This window comes from Phoca vitulina, unplaced genomic scaffold, assembly GCF_004348235.1.
Source record: "Phoca vitulina isolate PV1807 unplaced genomic scaffold, GSC_HSeal_1.0 scaffold13, whole genome shotgun sequence".
In the NCBI taxonomy this organism is placed as follows: domain Eukaryota; kingdom Metazoa; phylum Chordata; class Mammalia; order Carnivora; family Phocidae; genus Phoca; species Phoca vitulina.
The window spans coordinates 9825712-9847923 of NW_022589716.1; the positions used below are offsets into that span (position 1 = coordinate 9825712).

General features: G+C 56.4%; 1 protein-coding gene across 1 annotated transcript in view; it reads right to left on the minus strand.

Moving 5' to 3' along the window:
* Nucleotides 1-22212, minus strand: part of POC1A (POC1 centriolar protein A) — a 69274-nt gene that overhangs the window by 37343 nt on the left and 9719 nt on the right. Inside the window, exons 7-9 of the mRNA XM_032411400.1 lie at nt 17534-17667; nt 7667-7735; nt 5708-5806 (exon numbers count right to left, since the gene is read on the minus strand). Of these exons, the coding sequence (XP_032267291.1) occupies nt 5708-5806; nt 7667-7735; nt 17534-17667 (302 nt within the window). The remainder of the gene's footprint in view (nt 1-5707; nt 5807-7666; nt 7736-17533; nt 17668-22212) is intronic.

Genomic DNA, 22212 nt, shown 5'->3' on the forward strand with positions numbered 1-22212 from the left:
GCCCAGCCCCCCATGCTGATCCCCAGGCCCAGGGTGCCCCTCTGCAGGGAGCATCGGAATCTTTGGTGCTCCTAGACTTGGCACAGCCATGTTACCCCCACCCCCCCGGCCACTGTCCAAGGATGCTCTGACTCCACCAGGAACTTTCTCTAAAAATTGTAGCTTGGTAACAAATATTGAATCTTCTTTGTTTCTATTCTCCTCTGTCTTCCCGCTGAAACTAAGAAATCCAGAGCACTTTCCGTGACTTCCACTCTGGTAAAGGTGAGGAAAATGCAACCTGAGTGTGAAGTGAGGCATCTGGTCTGGGGGCTGCTGCCACCCAGAGTCAGCAAAGGCCGCTGTGACCAGCCTACCCTGCGCCTGCAGGAGGATCTTTGACACAGTGAGCCGGGAAAATGGAAAATGCCCAAAGGATGTACCGTAGGCTGGGGTGGGAAGAAATCCGAGTACAGAGAAGCAAGACGAACTGCCTGAGGTTACAGGAGAGACTTGCCACGTCAGGCCAGGCTCCAGCTTCATCATGGATCAGCAAACAGGCACAGGATAGCTCTTACACTGCCAACCAAGTGGTTACAGGCTGTCGGGGGTCTGGACCCCATGAAACCAGCCCTCTTCCAAGATGCCTAAGTGCCTGGGCCTATCCCGACTCACCTGCTGACAAGAGCCCCTTTTACTAGTCCTGGGAAATTCAGAGCCAGAATCAGGGTCAGGTGAAGAAAGGAGAGGCTCCCTTCTAAGACACATAAATCTGGGGTTCACTCTTGCTGTAAACACCCATAATGCCCTGTCTGCCAAGCATCCCCTCGAATCCATACCTATCCCCACTACTGAAAGCAAATGCCAGCCAGAAATCTGTGTTCTCAACAAGAGACCCCAGTTCTCCATGCTCCCAAACAGAGGGAAATCCATAAGGCAGTGGAAATGGACCCCAACCCCTGCCTCAACTCTGACTCCTCAGACTACATGCCTGGGGTGAGAACCCAGGAGCCTCAGATCCTCAGCATGGAGTAAGATCCAGTGCCACGACTGGAATTGGAGCCCAAGAACCCTTACGTCAAGCCCACACCTGGGTAGCACCCCAAAACAGAAAGCAGGAGTGGAAGCATGGGTGCAGGGGTGGCTGGGGCTTCACCCTTAGAACCAGAGGAACTAGGAAGAAGAAACAGGGAAGGCTGAGCCTTCAGGTCAGGTATTCTTGGCTAACCTCGCCTCCTCCTCCTGGGGACAGTTGTAGCACTGAGGCTCTGGGGGTCCCAGCCACTTTGCTTTGAGGAGTCATGGAGGTGGCAGAGGAAGAGAAGCCTGTTTCCATTCACCTCATGGATTTGCCTTTTCCTCTGGGAGCACAGAGGACTTGGGTCTCTCACCAAGAAGCAGAACCAGTTCCTGCAAGGGTCTAAAACCCTCACCGGACCTCACAAAGACGACCTGCAGAGAGGAGTCAACATTGAAAATTATCTCAGTCAGAATCAGCCCCTCTACTGCATGTTGTCCCCCACCTCAGCAAGTTGGGAACACACAATCACCCCAACCGGGCAGGGGGCTCATCCTGCTCTCAGTCTGACAGAGGAAGGAAGAGGAACATTTTAAAAATAGCTAAAGCTTGGTGAGCGTTTGCCATGTGCCAGACACGGTTCCAAGTGCCTGCCTGGCATGTACCACCTCGTGAAAGCTCATGAAGGAGGGCCGGGCGTCTCCCCATCTGAGGTTGAGGGGCCCCAGAATTCAAGGTTACTGTCTGAACTGGAGGGTAGCCAGCCTTGAGAACTCAGGAAGCAGTTTTCAGTTTTCCTGAATTACCTGGAATTCTGCATTCTTCCCCTCCCACCCCGCCCCGCACAACCTTCCTTCGCAATTGCATAATGGGCTCTCAGGTGTTTGGAGGAAAGGCAAGAAGAAGAGTAAATCGGAACAAACGCATCTTTGCTATTAAAAGTGGTTTTAAAATGCTTCTGTGGTTGAGGCAGAAATCAGCCCTATGGCAGCTGGGCTTGTGGAGCAGGGGCCAAATCCAAGGTCAGCCAAGACACAGTGACCCTGATGCGTCACGGGCTGGCCCCAAAGCACTAACGGCAGGAGGGAGCTAGAACCTGAGTGGCTGAGTGCAGAGAGGACGAAGGGAGGCCTGCACTGCTGCACAGGGCAGAGGTGAGCACCAGACCCTTGAAGACAGCAGCACGAGCACCTGCTGCAGACGACTTGCAGGGCCCACCCCTTGCCCCCACACATGCCCCTCTGGGAGGCACTCATCTGCCCACAAGCGGCCCTCCCGACCTTCCTCCAGCCTTGCAGCATGTCACAGGGCAGAACGTGGAGCTTCCTGGCCACCCTCAGCCCAGCTATTAGGCTGGAGTCCTTCCTCTGCAGCCTTCCAAGCAGAAAAAGCTCCCCAGCCACAGCCCTAAACGCTCTCCTCCACAACTCAGCCAGGAATAGAGGGAAAATGGAACCCATTATTCTCATTCTGAAGGGCTGGGAAATGGCTTGTGCTTTTCAACATGAAATGTGCCTAAAAATAAGCTGTGAATTTCAACCAGAGGTTGAAAATAGCTCTGGCAGTGAACAGAGCTCTGTTCAGAGTGAGCTCAAGGATGGCCTTCATTCCAAGAGTGAGAGCTGAATGCTGCAGTCCGAACCGGGGTCCTGGGCAGGGGGCTTTCCAGGGCAGAGGGGCCGTCACTTGCTCACAGGGCTGCCCTTGCCATGCTCCACTGGTGGAGGCCTGCCCTCCAGCTTTACAACGCCATACTCTATGAGACACACAGTACCTGAGTCGGTGGCTCCGTAATCCTCAAATGCCCAGGTGTGTCTTGGGCAGCTTTAGGGCCTCAGGCCCAGGGGATAACAGAGCTAGAGGGGGAGAGGGTCATAACTGAGCCAAGCCACCCTGGCCAGCCACCAAACCACTCACCAGTTACTATCTCAGAGCCAGGAAAGCCAGCAGGCAGGAAGGGCAAGAACACATCCAATGGTAAGTAAGGGAAACCAAGTTGCTAAAGGTCTTTTTTGTTGTTTACCATCACCTCTGGAAGATTCCAAAGTTTGACAGGCCAAAACGACATTTCTATACAATAGACTTCTATTAGAAACAGTCTAGAGACCTGAGCCCCAGCTGCCGGGGGGAGCCCAAATCTGGCCCAACTGAGCAGGGACAGGAGCTCGAGTCATCACACTCGGGGCCGCGCTCCGCCTGCCACAGCAGCCCTGACGCCCCCACATTCCTACACTCCTCCCTCCACTGCAATCACTTCCTTTCTGGGCTCACTCCTGAGGCAGGAGTTAGTGTAGTGATTCTCCACTGGGGGCCATTCTGCGCCCCCCACCCCGGAAGAGATCTGGCAACGCCTGAAGACATTTTGGGTTGTCACAATGAAGGGGGGGTGGGGAGTGCTACCGGCAGCTAGTGGGGAGAGGCCAGGGATGCCGCTAAACATCCCGCAATGCCCAGAACAGCCCCCACAGCAGCCAAGGCTGGGTCCGCTAGAGGGGCGGGAACTCATCGGATGCACCCGTTCCTGGCACGTGGCTGCAGGGCACCTGGGCTCCCGAGGCAGCTGAGACACTCTGGCCAGACATGGAATCGGTCACCAACTCAGTGCCAGGGAAGCCCCAGGGCAGGAAAGGTGAAACTATACTCGTCAGCTTCCCTTCCCACCACAGGGGCAAACCTAACCGCTGGCCAGGGCTGGACCAACTGGCTTCCCTGGGCATGCAGGGCTGAAAGAACTCCACGGACGACAGTGGTGATGGTTGGACAACAGTGTGGATGTACGCTCTGGCATGGGTGTGTGTCTGCATGAGGGGCCATAAACCTCCTCAGCATCCCATTGGCGCTTGTGACAAATAAGGGAAAAGCCATAAACAACCATTTTAGGACTCATAAGTCAAGTCACTGTGCGGGTTAGCAGAGTTCCCCTACGTCCCACCTGGGCTCCTCAGAGCCTGCCTAGGAAAGTACTCAGGTCCCACTGTAGAAACAGAGGCGTGGGAAGAATGGGTGCTTTGTCTGGGACCACACAGCCAGGACTCAGACCCAGTTCTCTGACCCCGGAGCCCATATCCTTTCCCCTGTGTGAGCACCACGGGGCGATGCCCAGTGGAACTGTGGCTATAGCTCTGTCGTGAGCCAGGAGGTAGTATGGGAACACACGGTTTTCCTGAGCACCAGTGAGCTATTCGCCCATCCATGCCAAACCCTGCCCTGTCCTGCTGGCTTCCCCCACCCTGAAGGCCTTCATGCTAGATTATCAGGCCCCACAGCTCTGGGACACAAGGCTGCTCCATACCCCTTATCTGAGCAGGACTGAGGGGACAACAGGCAGCTTGTCCAAGCCTCCTGCCTAATAACCACAAGAAAAGGAATATGGGATTCTCCCTTTGCTGGTGATTACTAACCATTCCCAAGAGGCAGGTGGCAGTGCCCTCTCCTGGGACGGGGGGAGAGCTGCCAGGCAGCCCTCTGCCGCCTACAGTTACTAGCTTGAGTAAGGGGGGCCAGTGTGGTGAGCCCCCAGGTCCAGGCATCCAGGTGGGTGACTAAGCCTCAGGCGTCTCATCTGAGAATGAGAGTAGTACCTTTACCCGCCCAGCCTGGGCTTGGCTCACTGTAAATGCCCAGCACATGGGGAGCTGGAAAGGAGATGGCACTCACCCCACAGGATCCAGTCCTACAGTTTTTGAAAAATGCCTTTCTAGGCAGAAGACCAAACAGCAGCAAGCAGACCGCCATGCAACCCAGTCATCCCCACCAGACCCAAAAGCTGAGAATCGGCTACTCATCAGCAAATGTGGAGAGAGAACAAAACCTCCCGGCCCAGAGCAACCCTAGGAAGAAAAGCTTTAAATCTCAACCTGGCCTATTCCTAGAAGTAGCCCCAACACACAGAATGGGGCTGTGTGTGCGTGTCCGTGTCCATGTGTATGTGTGTGTGTGTGTCTCAGGCTAGGGTGGGGGATCCCTCCGCTGGAGCCAAAGAAAGGCCAGGATGAACTCAGAGGCTTCCTGGTTCTATTCTGGGCCAGCCTTGACTTGCTGGGGGCCTTGGGCAAGCCGCTTCCTGTTGTTCAGGCCAGTTTCCGTGGGTGGGAGAGGCTACACTGCCTCCAGGGTCCAGGAGGGAGAGATTTAAACAGCCGGCAGCCACTGGGGCTTAAAACCCTTAGGGCTCCACATCCTTGGCTTGAAAGCTTACTTCAGCCAAAGCGGAATGCAACTTTATTCAATGAGATCATATCAGTTATCAAATTTTTCCCCAAAACTATTTGTCAAAAAATATCGTTAACTATTTGAATTCAGGAACACTAAATGCCCTTTTACCGACAAAGGTACTAAAAATGGTTTGTGGCTGAGGAACTTCCTTTCCATAGTGTAAAAAAAAAAAAAAAGGGAAGTGAGAGCAACAGGGCTGAACCTTTCCCATCCGTCCCAGCTGTGGCTCAGGCCCCACGCCCTCTAGGAACTCTCCATCGGGGTCGTGTGGCCCAAGGCTCGGCGTGGGACAGGTCCTCCCTTTCCTCAACCAACAGTAGCCTGTGCCATGGAAACACCCCCCCCAGGCACAGGGCCTCACACCCTGCAGTCTTCACGTCTTGTTTGTACATTCCAGATTTGAAACAAAGTACCACAAGTGCCAAAAGATTATTTGCTGTTCACCATGACCCACTGGAGTTTCAGGGCTCAGGACACGCCTACTGAGCCACTTACCAGATTCCCGGAGGACGTGGCCAGCGGGGCTGGGGGCCTGTGCACTTTCAGGACTTCTCCATAATCCACAACATCAAAGTTACTCTTCCAAACCATCACCTGCCAAGAGCAACAAGCACAATGACATCACACCAGCCCTACTTCATGGAAGAAAGGAGGCAGAAGTGACCCCCAAAGTTCTGGGCCAGTTGCAAGACAGTCCCCACCTGACACTCCAGCTCAACTCTGGGACCTGTCCCACCTCCCCGGCTTTTTAGACAGGCCTCGAGAAGACGTGGTTGTGCCGTCAGGATGGACTCACTGCATGCTGTCACCAGGCCTTTGCACTTGCTGGTCCCTCCCTGGAGGGTCCCAGCATAAGCGGAGCTGGCTCCTCAAGCTAAAGCGTCTGCTTCAGCAGCATCTTCTCCGAGAGACCTTCCCTGGTCTCCTGCTAATGCTTATCATAGGCCTCTATTGATTTCTTTCATAGCATCAGACTCAATAGTTATTTAATGTCTCTTTCTCTTTTCCTCATTTATCGTCTGTCTCCCCACTAAAACAGAAGCTCCCAAGGGTAGTAGCCTGGCTTTAAGTTACACCAGACCACTACGGTTAAATTCCTGGGTCCACCCTTTACTGTGTGGCTCCAGGCAAGGGACTCAACCTCTCTCTGCCTCAGGTTCCTCATCTGTGAAGAGGGGATGATCCTACTTCCAACCTCACAGGATCCAGCTTGGCACAGACAGTGGTACCCAGGGAGCCATGAGTAACACACCCATTATTCCCCGGTCCACTTGAAGGATCTTCACGTCTTGAGGCTCCCCCAGCAAAAGGTTGGCAAACGGCCCTGGGGAGCAGGGGAGCAACAATGCTCCTGCTAGAGGGTGTCAGCCCCAGGTGGCTGCCCTCTGCCAGGGTCACTTACAGGGTGGCAGGAGCTGTGGGGTGTGGCTGGTGCCCAACGGAGGCCACAGAAGGAGCCCCAAATCCATGTTAAGGTGAAAGCGCAACATGCCCGGGATGCCTTCCTGCTTGCAATGCAGCCACGAGCCTGGTTCTTTGGGAGGCTGCTTGCCACTCCCAGAGCAGCCCACTGTTTACTGCCCCCCGACTGATGGGCACTTAAGGCCTTCATTCCTGTTTACAAACAGAATTAGCACGTCCCCCACCCCCTTGTTTGTAGGGCCCTGTGTAACTGCACTAGTCCAACTGCTGAATGCATTCCTGGGAGGGGAACAGACTCACATGTCTCTCCAAAAAGGCTCTCAGAGCCGACTTTAAGAAGGCAGCCAGGGAGCTGAGGAGGGGCCAGAGTGGGCGGAAGCCCTACTTTCTACCAGGCTGCCTCTTGTACCATGTGACTTTCTTTTACCAGGACTATTTATAGTGTGACTTTACTGTACTATTTTCCTTTGTTTAAGCAACGAGCCGGGCCTCCACACTCGGGGACAGCTCAGGGGTCCCCTGAGCCTTCCTCCTCCCTTGTTTGGTTAGCACAGGAACCAGTGCTGGGTGGGAAGACGCCCACGGTCTCTTATCCAGGCCGTGCTGAAAAAGCCTCCAACCACCTTCTGCTTTCCTGGCAGAAACTCAACCCGAATCGGTCCATGGGGCTGGGGCTGGAGTTCGCTGGGAGGCCAGTGGGACTTTCCTGGGCTGAGCAGTCAGAGCTGTGAGGCCCAGCAACAAGAGAATGAACATTCTGGGCAGGAGGCACCAGGGCTGACAGGCAAAAAGCCTCGGCACAAAGGGTGACAAAATGGGACAGGACCTCCTCACACAGGTCTTCTCCCTGCAGCCAAGCAGTTTGAAAATGGCGCCCCTCAAACAGCCCACAAGTGCAGCACCCTGGGTCTGCGCACCTCACCCCAAGTCACCAAGAAAGCTGGTGAAACCTGGCCCATCCTCAAGGCGCCTTGGCTCCTGTTCTCTTCTGATAAGTATCAGCCAACATTCCTCACACTGTTCTTTACTTACTTGTTCATCAGAACCTCCAGAAGCAAAATACTCCCCCGTTCTTGAAAAGGCAACAGTGGTGGCCGGACCCTATCAAAACAAACAAAAAAGAACAAACACCAAAGGTCACTCTAGCTTCCAAACGCACAGGAAGAAAACCAGCTCATGAACGAAAGCCACAGCAGGACAAGGGGCTGAGGGCTTCATTGAGCCCCTAGTCCTCCCCAGGCTTTGGCAGAGGCACCTGTAGGAGCTCAGCCACGGGTGTCACTGCTGAGGCCTCTGTGCCCGAGCATGCTGACAGCACAAAGGCCAGGCCACAGGGCGGTGGGTGGGCAGAGAGGAATAAGCAGGACAGCGCACGCTGGTGGCCCTGCTGGGTTGACATCACCGTCCCCGCTTCCCACGGACGAGCTGGAGGTCAGAGAGGTGCACTGACTCATCCCAGGCCGAGCACGGGCTCCAGAACTTGGTCCCCCTGGCCCAGGCCGTGCTCCTCCCCCACACCACCCTGTAGTCAACCAGAGAAGCATGAGGCCCCAAGGAGGAGCCAATGAGCAGAAGCAGGGTGCCGTCAGGGAGTCCAGGGGACACAAGAGGCCCAAAGCAGGGCAGGAAGGAGGCTGGGGAGGGGATTATCAAAGGTGCCTGAGCAGAGGAGCAACAAGACGCATCCCCCTAATGTGCATGTCACGTGCCTTATGTTAGGACCCTGGCGGGAGAAGTGCCCGCTCTGGCTTCCCCGGGGCTGAAGGTCTGCGCGACTACGGTAAGGGTGATGATGCCAGACCAGGGCAGGCAACGCTTGGAGGGCCCATGAGCACATCCAGACTTCGAGGAGCCGGACGTGATCTCCCGGCAAAGACGGAAGGCTCTTTCCCACATGTGTGACATCCACCACAGAAAGATGCACGGAGCAAGAGTCTGTTCACACAACACGGTGGACCAGCAATTCCTCCTAGCCAAACTATCAGTCTGCCAGTACCTGGCATTCCTCAAGCAAAACCAGAAAAAAGAGCTTCTCTCCTAACTGATGACAGCACAGCCACTGTCATGGAGGCCACCTCCGTTCCTCCAGACCAGAGCAGGGAGCAGCAAGAGCCCCAGGTGCCCAAATGAGGTGCCTCCGGCCATGGGGCTGGTAGAAGCAGTAGACACATGGACAAGAGGAACACTGGGACGCACCTTGCACTCGATGCCAGAAAAGACCAGACAAGTTATGGGCTAGAAAAGGGATCTGTGGTCATGGAACAAGACGAGCTTCGGCCTGCCCAGAAGGGACAGGCAGGTGGAAAGCTGCCTCCTGGGCCTAAGCGTTCTGGACAGGATGGAACATTCTTCCACTTCCCGAATCTACCCATGGCTCCTCCTCTCCTAGATGCTCATAATGAGGGTGGTGAGAAAGTTAAGTACAAGGCCAGTTAACAGTGACCTGCACTAACCCACTTAATCTTCGGAGAATGGTTTGCATGCTGACCCCTTCTACGGGTGACATGTCCCAGAGGGGAGACCAAGGCCTGAAAGGTCAGAGACAAAGCCTCCCCCTGTGCCTCTCCCTGCCTTCTCTCACAGGCGGGGCTCCAAGGGCCCGGGGATCAGGGCAGCCGGGAGTCCTACGTGGTCATCCAATAGGACAAAGGAGATCCATCTGTATGACTGGGAACAACGTCAATGACATCAGTGAGTGCAAAATGCCAGGTGCAAGGCATCACGGGCTGCCAGCGCAGGGCTGAGTGCGGGAGGGGGTGGGGGAGGGGGCAGGTCGAGCAAGCCTCAGGTACTCTCCCAGGTGGACAACCCCCAAAGGTGAACAAGATGAACAGGACTTATGGGGTGGTGGGGGGAGGAAATTTCAGATGACTTTTACTTGATTCTTGGAAATCCTATAATTTCCCAAACTTTGAATCCTTAAACAATGAGTATATGGCGTTGCTATGTTAATATAAAAACAAAACAACAAAACTATTTTCATTTTGAGAAAAAACAAAGAAGGAAGAGGGAAAAGAGAAGGAAACCAGGACATGGAGCGTCAAAAGAGCCGGGCTCTTTGCCTGCCCAGAGCTAATGGAGGAACAGCCAGTTTCCAAGAAGTCACAGCAACCAAGGAACCAAACAAATATTCATCAGTCTCCTTTCCTGCTGTCACTCAACCACCAGATGCCAAGCTGGGGACGAGATGCCGGAGGCCAAGCTGTGGCAGGGCCCCTGAAGAAGGCGGCCGGCAGCCCATGGCTTGGTGGGGGACTGGGACCAGAGAGCAGGTGCTAGAGCTTTCCCCAGAGCCCAAATGCCCAGACACTCTGGGGATGGCGCCAGCAGCAGGCAAGCAATAAGGGGGCAGGGCCCGCAGTCCTCCCCAGCAGTGGCTGTTTACCTAGAGGATGGCTCGGCTCCTGCACCAGGTACCTTGGTGTTCCCGGAGAGAGCACCCTTCCACAGAAGCTCTTGCCTGCGTGTCTGTGGCCCACGAAAGCAGCTCCACCGTGGGCCAGAGCCAGCAGGGACTGGAATGCAGACCAGGCTTCTCCACCACTGACAACCATCATCCCACCCCTTCTGGGGCCCAGACAACCCCGGCCCCCACTGACCTCACCAGGCTCCCCGCTTCCTGCCCTCACTGGTGCTCCAGCTCCACCGGCCTGCTCACTGCTCCTCACCACAAGCTCCAGAGGGTCTCATCTTGCCTTCAGGATCTTTCGGCGACTTTCAGCAGTGAGCTCTTAATTCAATTATTTCCAATCTTTCTCAGTTTTATTTTTTTTTTTATTTTTTATTTTTTTAAAGATTTTATTTATTTATTTGAGAGAGAGAGAATGAGAGGGAGGAGGGTCAGAGGGAGAAGCAGACTCCCTGCCGAGCAGGGAGCCCGATGCGGGACTCGATCCTGGGACTCCAGGATCATGACCTGAGCCGAAGGCAGTTGCTTAACCAACTGAGCCACCCAGGTGCCCCTCTTTCTCAGTTTTAAATAAACTCATTTAAGGCTACACATTTGCCTCTGATTTACTACTTTAGATACATCCCCAAAGTTTCCAACATGCAATATCCTCACTGGCAGTCACCTCCAGACGTTTAGTTTCCACTGCGATTCTCTTTAGCCCAGCAGTTATCTAGAAGTGCATTCCAGCTGCCAAACCACCGGGGCTTCGGGGGGTCCCTTTCATCACTGACAACGATCAGATGGGATCCACCTTCTTTGAGATCATTCTGCCTTCAAGGTGGCTTACTCTTTTCAGTTAATTAGTCACTCTCAATGTACAATTCACCGGCTCGTGGCAGGGATGTCACCAAGTTGTTTCTTCACCCAGGCAAGACCCAGGGGCCTCTGCAGTGACTTCTGAGCATGACTCTGAGCTCTTGGCTGAGATTTCAGCAGTGTGGTCTGACTGCCAGAGGTGCCCACCTGCCTGACGTCCTGGTCCCCAACTGCCTGCAGGCCACGTCCACTGGCAGGGGGCCCTCACAGGCTCAACCAGATCCTTCCCTCCATCTCCAGATCTGGCCCATCGGTCTTTGGTGAGATGATTCTGCCTGGTCGTCACAAGCGCGGGACGCAGCCTGGCCTCCCACCCCATCCTACTCTCCCTCCAGACCCAGCCACACATGGCCCTCCGGCTTGGCTGGACCCACACCCAGTCACTTCATCACATACTGTCTCTGCTTTGACAACCTCCAGACCCAAGGGACCCACAGAATCTGCTTTCTTCACTCTTGCACGGAAAGCATCAAGCATCAATCAAGAAAGTTAAAAAAAAAAAAAAAAAGGCAAAACAAAGGAACCCATGGTGTTTAGATTCCATAGCTCCTGGTGACTCTCCCTCCGCAGCCCCTGCCGCTTGTCCAGACCCCTCCGCTCTCCTCACCCCCTTCCACCTGACTCCCTGAGGCCCCCATGCACCTGAAACTTTGACCGCTGTGCCCACAACAGCTATGCTGGCAAAGACCCAGCCAGGTACCCCATCCCCCACCACCTCACAAGGCTTTTGAAATGTTTTTCACTGGCTGCCAGCAAACAAATAGGAATGTCACACCACATGCCTTGAGTCAGAGGTAAACGAGTGACCATCCAACAAAGATATGGAGACCAAGGAGGCCTGAGAAGCCCCTGGCATGGGAGCTCTGGTCTCTGAGGCGTCCAGGCTGCTCCTTCCACAAACCCCCACACCAGGGAGGCTCTTGCACTCGCTCATCAGCACCTGCCGTGGGCTGACTCTTATGTCTGAGTAGTGACCCTGTGGACAAGGAGTGGCCTCCGGGAGGAGCTGGGGTCCAGGAATGCTGAGGCTCTCTCCTGACCTTGGCCAAGGACACCTGCTCCCTCCCAATCCTTAATCCTGGGCTGCTGGCAGGGGACAGAAAGCCAGGCTGACCTCTTGGTTTACTCAGGTTGGAGTAAATGAGCTGTTCTCCCTCTTGATGTCCTCTCACCTCTCCCAGGAGGTACCCAACCATCCAAGCTGGGTCTGAGACTCCCAGGCATAAACATAATTCTCCAAAATAAAATGACTACACAGGGGCCACAGAGCGCTGGAAGAAAGGGGGGTGGGGAGCAACGTTCGGAGAGCTTCCTTCCACCTGGAGCCGCCTGAGGGGTAGCACTCGTGCTCCAGGCCACTCTACCACACTGCCATCTCTCCTCCTCAACCCTGTGCCCCTTAATGCCACTTCCCCAGCCCCAGCCTTGGCTCTGGCATGGGGAAAGCTCTCAGTAACCCTGGTGGATCCTATACCCTGAGGCTGTGATTTCACAACAACCAAGCCTCAGAGCACAACCCCAGGTGCGGACAGCAGCCCTGGTTTGGGGTTCTAGGCCCTCGAGCTATGCCCAGTGGTCCTCGTGCAGCTCAGTCACTCCGCAGCAACACGAACGCCAACTGCCTAGCCAGAAACACCAGATTTAACTCCCACCCACGTCCCGCCCACCATCCTCTCCCAAATAGCTCTGGGGACTTAAACCAAATGAGCATGGCTCAAGATTATGTTTCAGAAAATATAGAAAAATCAATCTGTATTTCTAGCACACTGCCCCCGCACTTGCCACACAGAGCTATGGGGGCCTCGCTCGGGGCACAGGGCTTCGCACAACAGCTGTACTTGGTGCAAAAGCTCTTCCTTCTCTTGCTCTTCCCTGCTGCAAGGTGAGGGATGGGAGAGGATGAGGGCCCTGTATGCTGACACCCCTAAGTCTCTACTGGATCCAGCAAGAAGCAGGGACTCCTCTTCCTCCTGCTTAACTGTCACCACTGTGGCTGATCCCCAGAGCAAGACCTTCCAGAGCCTCGGAGAGGGTAATGGCACCCCTGCCAGCCCCCTGCCAGCCCCCTGCCAAGGTACCTGGCCTGTCCTCTAGGAGTCAGGCCCTAGAAAAGATGACCTGATGGGCGGGCCTAATAAAGCGCACTGCCAACAGACCTGTGGACCAAGGCACCAGCAGGCCATGCCCACTCAGAGCAACTGGTCGGGACAAGTGTGTTTAGGCAGAGAGTCACCGTAGGGACAGATTTCAGGAACTGTGCGGCCAAAGAGAAGCCAAAGCAAGAGGATGTTCTGGGGGAGATGAGGACAAGCCTAAAGAAAACAAAGAACTAGATAAACCCTTGAAAGACTCCGTGGGTGATGGAAGGAAGGGAAACGGGCACTCCCCAGCCCAGAGGGGGAGGGACTGAGGACTATGGCCCGTGCCCATCAGAGGGGGCGGAGCCATCAGAGACCCCTACCATGGACTCCTTTTCCTACCAAAGACTGACTGCCCACCCAGGGTGCCAGGACCGTGCCCATAATAGAAACGTTCAATGACCTTGTAAAGAGCTCTCACCTAGAGCAGCCTGGGATCTTTTCTAAAAGCTGAAGTGGAAAAGGACCAGTATCTGTGAAGACCTACCATGCCTGGTGCTGGGGACTGTAGACACATGCTCTCCTGTTGTGAGGCAGATGCAGCAGTTCTTACAAATAAGGAAAAGCTTAAGGTCCTGCCCAATGTCCCAGAGTAAGAGGCAAAGCTGGAATGGCCTGACCTTGACACGCTTCCCGTCTGCAGCCTCCTGAGCTCAGACTTCTCGGCTGAACTAGGTGCGAGGGTACCCGTGGCTTCTCCAAACCAGAAACCAGGTGGGTACAAGCTGTTTGTTCCTGGAAATATTGGGGTGTTTCCTTAAAAAAGCTAGGCACCGTCAGCTGCCAGACAAAGCTGTGTGAACCCTCCCCCACTGAATGCATCCTAGCACTCGGCTCAGTCAGAGAAGCTTGCAAAGGTGACTGGTGCACGCTCTTTACCAGCTCAATCCACGGAGAGAGAAATTACTCTGGTGTTCCCAGGGACGAAGGCAGAGCAAAGAGGGCGATGCGCCACATCCAGGCTGGCAGTGCCCTCCCTACTCTGTCCACCCTCCACCTGGGGTGGGCAGATCGGCTGGAGGTAGAGGGCCACCCTATCTCTCAGCCCCAACAGGCTCCTCAGCCTGTCCCACCACCCCCTGCCTTGGCAAAGTGTCAGTGTCCGCTCGGGTTGTGTGTGGAAACCTGCGCCACCCGCTGCCTCCTCACTGCCGAAGGCCCTCACACCTTGAGCAGCAGAGCTGTCTGAGGGGCTCGGGCCCCCGGGCTGGAGAGAGCAAAGGGCCTGCCCGGCTCTCGGCCCGGCACCCGGTGGTCAATCAGTTGAAGACGCTCACGTGGTGGAAGCTTCTGAAGAGCCACAAGGGCCCCAGCTACAGCCAAGGAACCATTCCTGGGGTACAGCCTAGGTGGCGCCGAGCTCCCGTGGGGCAGAAGCCTCTCTCAGCCCCTAGCTACATCCCCTGAATGACCCTTCGTAGCTCAGAGTCCCAAAGCCGGGACTGCAGGAGAGAAACACCAGAATCCTTGAGGCCCACAATAAACTTATAATTGACGTCCACCCCTAGCCCCACAAAGGGGGCCAGCTTCACATGGGCCGATGGGAGGTATGGCCGACTGCATGCTAGACAACCTCCAAACTGCTGCCATGGCCAGACTCCTGGGCTGATGAGCTGCCCTCAACACAGCACAGGAGACCCGGGCTACGCTGGGTGATCCTGATCTTTTTTTTTTTTTTTAAAGATTTTATTTATTTATTTGAGAGAGAGAGAATGAGAGAGAGCACATGAGAGGGGGGAGGGTCAGAGGGAGAAGCAGACTCCCTGCAGAGCAGGGAGCCCGATGCGGGACTCGATCCAGGGACTCCAGGATCACGACCTGAGCCGAAGGCAGTTGCTTAACCAACTGAGCCACCCAGGCGCCCTGGGTGATCCTGATCTTAGCTTGTACTTGGCAAGCACCTCCAACCTGGTGCCCCTGTGCCTTTAGGAGTCCACTAAATGGCCTATCAGACTTCTAGCCTCAACCCAGATCAAAGAGCGTCAGCCCAACAGCACTGCCTCCCCTGAGCCTTCTTGTCCACTGACCCTCCCTCACTGTTCCCCCAGAGGGGCTGACTCAGGCCCTGCCCTCACACGGGACAGAGAGACACTTCCCTGGCATACACCCAGAGTCCCCTCCTGACCAAGGACTGCCTCCTGCCGGCATCAGCTCCCCGTGGCTGGCTCCTCTCGGTGGGCCTGACCCTCAGCCTGCGCTGTCCCTTCTAGAAGGTGTGGAGCTAGAAGCACGAGGGGGTGTGTTCCACTTGGCAGAACAACTCAATAGCCTTCACTCCCACAGCTCTTCCCTCCCATGTGTGGGGACTGTCCCAAGGAGGGCCTCCAAGTCCAAACCAGAGTTTCACGGGGTTCCCTCCTGCTGGACCAGAATGAGGTCACGTAGCGGCAAGGCTGGGCCACAAGCAGCCACAAAGCCTGCAGGCCTCCTACATAGACCAGTGATCTCAAAACAAGAGTGAAATCACAACTCAACAGCTAAAAGCCGGACGTGTGAGACGAGTAGGGTGGAAACCGCAGAGACCTGAATACCAGTCCCAGCTCTGCCACCCTAAGCTGCATGGGACCCCTACAATTCCAAACCTGTCCCTGGGCCTCGGCTGCCCCCCCAACCCGGGATCCAAAGCACTTTCAAATCGGCCATCTTCACCCGTGGGACAGAATCCCTGGGCACCAAGGATCCACTCGGGGGCCCTGGGGCTGCTCAGTCCCATGTTGTGGGACGTGGCTGGTGGCACCTGAGCCTAATGGGGCCCTTAGCCACCTCCTGGAACAGAATGTGAATGCTCCAGTCCCCAAAGAGCCCAGGTGCGTGGCTTCCTGGAAAGACGGGCCAGGGAATGGACTTTACAAGCAGGGAGCCCAAGAGGACAACACACCCGCACGGGGCTGTGCGAACTGCTAGCTGTCCCTCAGCCTAGTTCCCACGTTCCCAGCTTCCACAGCAGACAAGTAACTGCAGTTTCACCAGGTCTCTGTGTCACTTCTCCAGGCTTCCTTTCTGTGCTTGATGCTGTGCCCGAACATGGGACTAGCATTAAACACCACATTTAAGGGTTATCAGGCTGAGAGGTGAGTCAGCAGTTTAAAGAACCCCCCCATACCCACCACACACACACACTCGTGCACACGCGCGCGCACACACACACACACATCCGAAAAGCCCTGGGTGATCACTCGGCATGCAACTGTTTGCATGATGTTTCTGGATATTGCCTTTTCTTTCTGTAGGGAGTTGGGGGACATAGCATCATTCACGTGGTTTTCAAATGTTCTCCTGGTTATAAGATTCCAAACTGGTTACACGTGACTGAATAACTGACTTGCCAAAGGGCTAACAAGGTGGCTCCCTAACAAGCTTGCAACAAGAGCAGCAATCACCCAGCCCAGAGACCAGATATTACACCTAGATGGGCCGGCCACTGGGGGGATGGGACCGCTGGTCCTGCACTCCAAATGTGTGACAGGGAGGACAAGCGGTCACCATGGGCTGAGGGGAGCAGGCAGCCTTCCAAGTCCCAAGAGAGCACAAGGAAAAGCCCAGGCTCCCACCCCAAGCCATGGCCAATGGCCCCCACGTGCCCAACTCAGATGGCAGCGGAATCCAGAGCTGCCAGCCCAAGATACGTGAGCACAGCGGGACCTCCCTCAGCCCTCGAGAGTTCATCCCCACTTGCCTCTCTGCCTGCCTCCCACCCACAGGTGGAGAAGGGGATGAACTCTTGGCACCCCCAGCCCCACTTGGGTGCGGCAGTTATGTCCCAACAGGAGAAACTCCAATGACCGCTCTGCTCAGCCACACTTTCTGACAGGGTGGTGCGAGAGGCCGGCACCCAGGCCAGTGGCTAGGGAGGGCTACAAGCAACCCACCTCCCCACGGCCGGCCCACGGGGGCTGGTGCTGGTCGCTGCCCAGCCAGGGAGTCCAGGCCACCGGCTGCACTGGCAAAAGTCACTCAGAGAGAAGGGCTCTGCTCCCTTGCTTCAATTCCAGGAATTCGCAAAAACACACACACGGGAAGACGTCCCCCTTAGCACCTGCCTCTGAGAGACACCTGTGGTTACTGTCCCCAAAGGCACCGATGTCTGCAGAACCCCCAAGAGACCCTGATTCTGGGCAGGGGTTCCAGGGCTCTACTCAACTGTTGGACCAAGGGACACCTGAGGTCACTGTGGGACAGTTTCCATGCAGCCCCCTGGGCGAAGTGTGCCCACCATGTCCAGATGCCTCCCCCCCACCCCCACCCAAGTTAACCCCTGCACGCTCTACTCAGCTGCGGCACCAGGCCCAGCACTTCTGCCAGAGGTCATAGGTCCTGTGAGGGGCAAACCTGTTTCTGCATCTCACCCCACTGCCCAGGCTGGAGGGGACCACAGCAACCGTCCCCAGCGGGCTCCAAGGGAAGGGCCCCCTCCGGTGAACCCCAGCCCCGCATGGGCCTCGAGACGGCACCTCCGCCCCCCTCCACACCACAGCGCCAGGCTGATGCCCTCACCTGATGCCCGTGGAGCGTGTAGAGCAGCCGGCCCTCCATGAGGTCCAGAATCTTCAAGGTTGAGTCGCTAGAGGCCGTGAGCAGGTAGTTTCCGGACGGGTGAAAGGACAGGGCATTCACCGCCGCGCTGTGCACTGGGGGAGGGACATCAGTCAGGCGCTGGTTGGGAGGCCCAGGGATGCAGCTGGAGCCTGAAGACGGGCAACCGGGGCCAACCGAGGCTCGGCACAGGGCTGAGCCAGGGCGGCCACAGCTCCAACGACGTGGGGAGCCCCACAACCAAAGAACAGGAGCGGACTCGTCCAGAGCTGAGGACGGGCAGCAGGAGACATGGGGCAGGCGGGAGCCCACATGACAAGGCCAGAGGGATGGGGCGATTCCCCTTGCTCTCCCGCCACACGGAGCAGTCGGGCTGGAGCAGAACAGAGTGCTCAAACCCAACACCCAAGCTGTCTCTCATACCGCTACTTAGGGGAAACCGAACAGAAAAGACAATCCCTGAGGTGCCAGTACGATGCCCCTGCCCAACGAGAGCATGCGTGCGGGGCAGGCGGGCAGAGGTAAGACACACGCTCAGGAGCCAGTCGGGCCTGGGTTCCAATCCCAGCCTCCCCACTGTCCCTCACCTTAGGACCCTGAGCAAGCACCCTGACATGCTGCACCCGTTTCTCCTGCTGTATCATGGCACCCACGTGTTGGGGCGCGGGGGGGCGGGGAGCCTGCCTGTGAGGCTTCTGTCCAGAGGGAGCTCTCCGATGGGCCTCTCTGCTGCCCCGGGTGTCACACGCAGCTTCCAGGTCCTGACGCTTTACCCACGCAACAGCTCAACCTCATCTGTGACTTTCTTTTCCCCAGTGGCCTGGCCTGAGCCCGCCCATCCTGGTGACCCTCACTCTGTGAGATCCGGCCACCCCAGCCCTGTCAGCTTCCCAGCTGCTCCACCTGGGAGACTCTTGCCCACCTCTACCCCTGACCTTGAAGCTCACTGCTCAGTCACCTCCTCAGGGAAGCCTCCCGACCTCATCGGGGCCACCCTCCTGAATTGTCCCCCTGAAGCACCGTAAGTCTCTGGTGGACGCACTCTTCACTGCAGTGTTTTACGTTCCTGTGTAGCTCTCTGACTCATGGCCAGGTCCCCCATGGGACTGTGTGCTCCATCAGGCAGGGGCTGTGTCAGGTCCTTGCCTCCCGGCTCAGCACCTGACACTGAGCAGGACTCAGAAAGTGGCTGGTGAGTAGGTGAGTTGGACCCAGGAAGGCCACGTGGGGACAACAATGTGAGGATCAACTCCATCACAGCTTCTGAAAGCAGCTGCTGAAGAAGACCTCAGTGCCTTCATCCCCACCACCACAGGCCAGGTGGGGGACACCAGTGGGGGTGACATAACCAGGGCCTGCCGAATCAGAACTGCTACAAACAGAAAGACAAACTCTAAAACCAACCCCTCACCCTGGCCCTGTGGGTCTGCAAGAACCAGTGCGAGGCCAGAAACATCCACCACAGGCTGGCCTTCCACAGAGCCCACAGGGGCACAGGGAGCCCCTCAGAAACCAGCCCAGCTGATGTGCTGATACGCCTGGGGAGTGTGGGTACATGTTCCCAAGCACACTTAGGGGAGACAGCCAGGGCTTTACATAACACGGTATTTATGTCTGAGCACTCTCTAAGCACCACAGCTCCAGGAGCCAGCCTGCAGGGGGGCTGAGGGGGTCTCCACAGAGGCAGAGCACAGTGCCCTCAGCCCGTCGCACTCCCCCCCACTCGAGGCCTTGGGGGGGGGGGGGGGTCAGCATCCTCAGTGTTTACCAAGACTTGGGGCATGGAGAGCCAAAGAATACGGCCACAGCTGACCCATCAGGAACTGAACAGGCAGGAGCCAGCCACAAGCAGTGGCAGAAAGAATGTTCGTAACGCAGAGCGTGACTGCCACTACCCACAGGTGGAAGGGACACACATGCAGAGGGAAGTGAACAGAAGCTCCAGACAGAGACCTTCTATAGAGACCCCTGGGGAGGACAGGAATACAGGGACTTCTCATTTTTACTCTGCATACTTCCAGATTTTTTTTTTTTAACCATCAGAATACAGTCACTGTGATTACACAACTGGGTGAATGATAAAAAGTGAATCCTTCCCTCCCCCGCAAAAGAGTGAGTGGTGTCCAGGGAAGCGGGAGCCCAGTCTGGCTCAGCATCCTCCCGCCAGCCCTTCAGGTCGTGAGTCTACAGGTGAAGAGCTAGTGCCCTGCACTCCCGAGGGGCCCGCAATGCTCGCCAGATTGCTGGTTCACACTGGCAGTGAAGTGGGGTGGGAGGAGGGGAGCCCTGCCACCCTCAACCCCTCTGCCCCACAGCAGGACAGCTCTGAGAGGCGGCCTGCCCTGCATCTATCTCCCCAGGCCCCATCTCCCTTTGGGACTCTTCAAATGCTGCCCCCAGCGCGTCTCCCTCCCTGAGCCTGGAGAAGGGCACGCTATTCTTGTTTCTGCAGCCCTTGGCAGCCTGGCCTGGAATGAACGCCACCCCGCCCCACCTGAGACAAAGCTGGCAGAGGTGCAGCCGGGCCAGGAGGGTGGATCAGGGAGGGCCCAGGGCTTCCCAGCACCACCAGGGCGGCGGGGTCAGGATGTGGATAGCACGCCAGGGCCCCCCAGCTGGGCAAGTCTACCCCAGGGAGGGAATCTCCCCCAGAGGAAAGGCACCAAAAGCCCTGCTCTGCTATAAATGGCAGGAATATCAACGGCCTCCTCGCTGGGGTGGAAACATCTGGAACCATTTACTCCAGAAGAGGGCTCAGCTTGGGGGATGAGGATGTATTAGATACCAGGACCCACTGCCGAATTTCCCTCCTCATTTTCCTGCCTCACCCACCAGCCCCGCCAGCCTGGGGCAGCCTCTCTGGCTCTATAGAGGTGGGAGACACATTCTAGGGAGGCCTCATCCTAAGAATCACCCCTGCACGCCAGTCCCCCAGGGAGGCTCCCACCATAAAGTCCTGAGCAGTGACTGTCCAGGAACAATCCACTTCTAATCAGACCCAAAGCTTGCTAGGCCCTCTTCTTGCTTCCATTGCAGTGATTGCTGACAACTGACGGCACAGTGCCCCAGAGAAGAGATTCCAACTAATGGTCAGAGATATACCAACATCAAGATTCTACAGGTCACCAGGAACCCAGAGAAGGTGGGACCGAGGCCACTGCAGACCCTGCCCCTAAGCACTGGGAACTGGCCATAGCTTGTGGGCAGCACGTGGCCTAAGGAGAGTCCTAGGTACCCACAATCCACTCTGCCCACACAGCGCTGCATGTACAAGCCCTCAGCAAACCTGGCCCACTGCCCAGTGGGCTCCAAACTGACCAAGGGGCCCAGAGAAGTCCCAGGTACCCAAGTCAGAGGTAGCTTTCTAAGGCAGGCCACACGAGGCCAAGCCCCCGCCCCAGCCCACCACCATCACAAAGGGCTCAGCGCACTTCACCTGGGGGGGCTTCTCATAACGTCAACTGGCCTCCCTAGCGACTTCGGGTTCACAAGGGACTACAGATTCGTACAATGAAGGTGCTCTGATACCAGCAGGGAAGGATGCTCAAAACCCTGCTGTGTGAATGTCACACCAATGTCCACTTAGGGATGGTGGGAAAGGGCCAGTGAGCTGGCCAGATCACATGGGACAGTGCACTGCCCTCTTGACCAACCCTTTTGGTCTCAAAACACCAACCAAAGGATACAGGCCCGCCCCCCCAACTGATTGCACAGCTGCCTGAAAATCCTCTGTGACCAGATCTGGGGTAGGGCAGAGGGGTGTGTTAAGAACCAGGGGACAGAGAACCTGGGACTCTGAGCTCTAACTAGAATTTCTGGAGAGGGCCAAACCAAACCCTCTCAGGGGCCTCAGGAAGCAAATGACTAGAATCCACATGGTGTAAGGAAGCCAGCGTGGAGCGGCGGACAGAACGCCACACTCGGAGGCCTTCCGTTGGAAACTCAGATTCCCAGCTTCCCAGCCGTGGGACCATGGACAAGCCTCAAACTGCCTATCTGTGAAATGGGGAGTAGCCCTGTCCTGCTAGCCCCCCCGGGGCCTGTCACTGGCTAGCGGACCTGCACGTGCCTGTGAGCCGCAAACTGCACTACGGGTTCCGGATGGGGGCTGCTGCTCAGATGTCTGAACAGCCTTCTCGTGGGCTCGGAGCATATGGAGCCTAACCCACCTCCGTGGGGCCTGGCAATCCCAGGGATCCGGCAGCCCCACCGTCTCCTCGCTGAATTGGGAAACCAGAACTGCTCCCCACAGGGACAGGTCAGAGCCAAGAAACTCCTTGCCTGAGACAGATGGTGCCAGCTTAACTCCCGACAACCCAGCACGGAACAGGAAGTGTCCTCCGTGACGCGCACGCACGGGGCAGCTGGACACGGGCAGGCTGCAGTTGTTGACCACACGCTGCAGTATCAGGAGTCAAAGGGTCTCAGAAAAGCCCAACAAGCTCATGTGCCTCAAGCCCACCCAGGAGTGCCTGGTACTCATTGGGAGTCACCAAGGGAGACACTAGATGTTATGGTATTCTTAAAAACTTTCCTCTGGGTTTCCCAGGGGCCAGGGACCGAAAACAGCTCAGGCATCTGCTGCCAGAGTGCCAAGAGTCATTCTCGGGGAATCAGCCTCCAAACAGATGCCCCGGCAC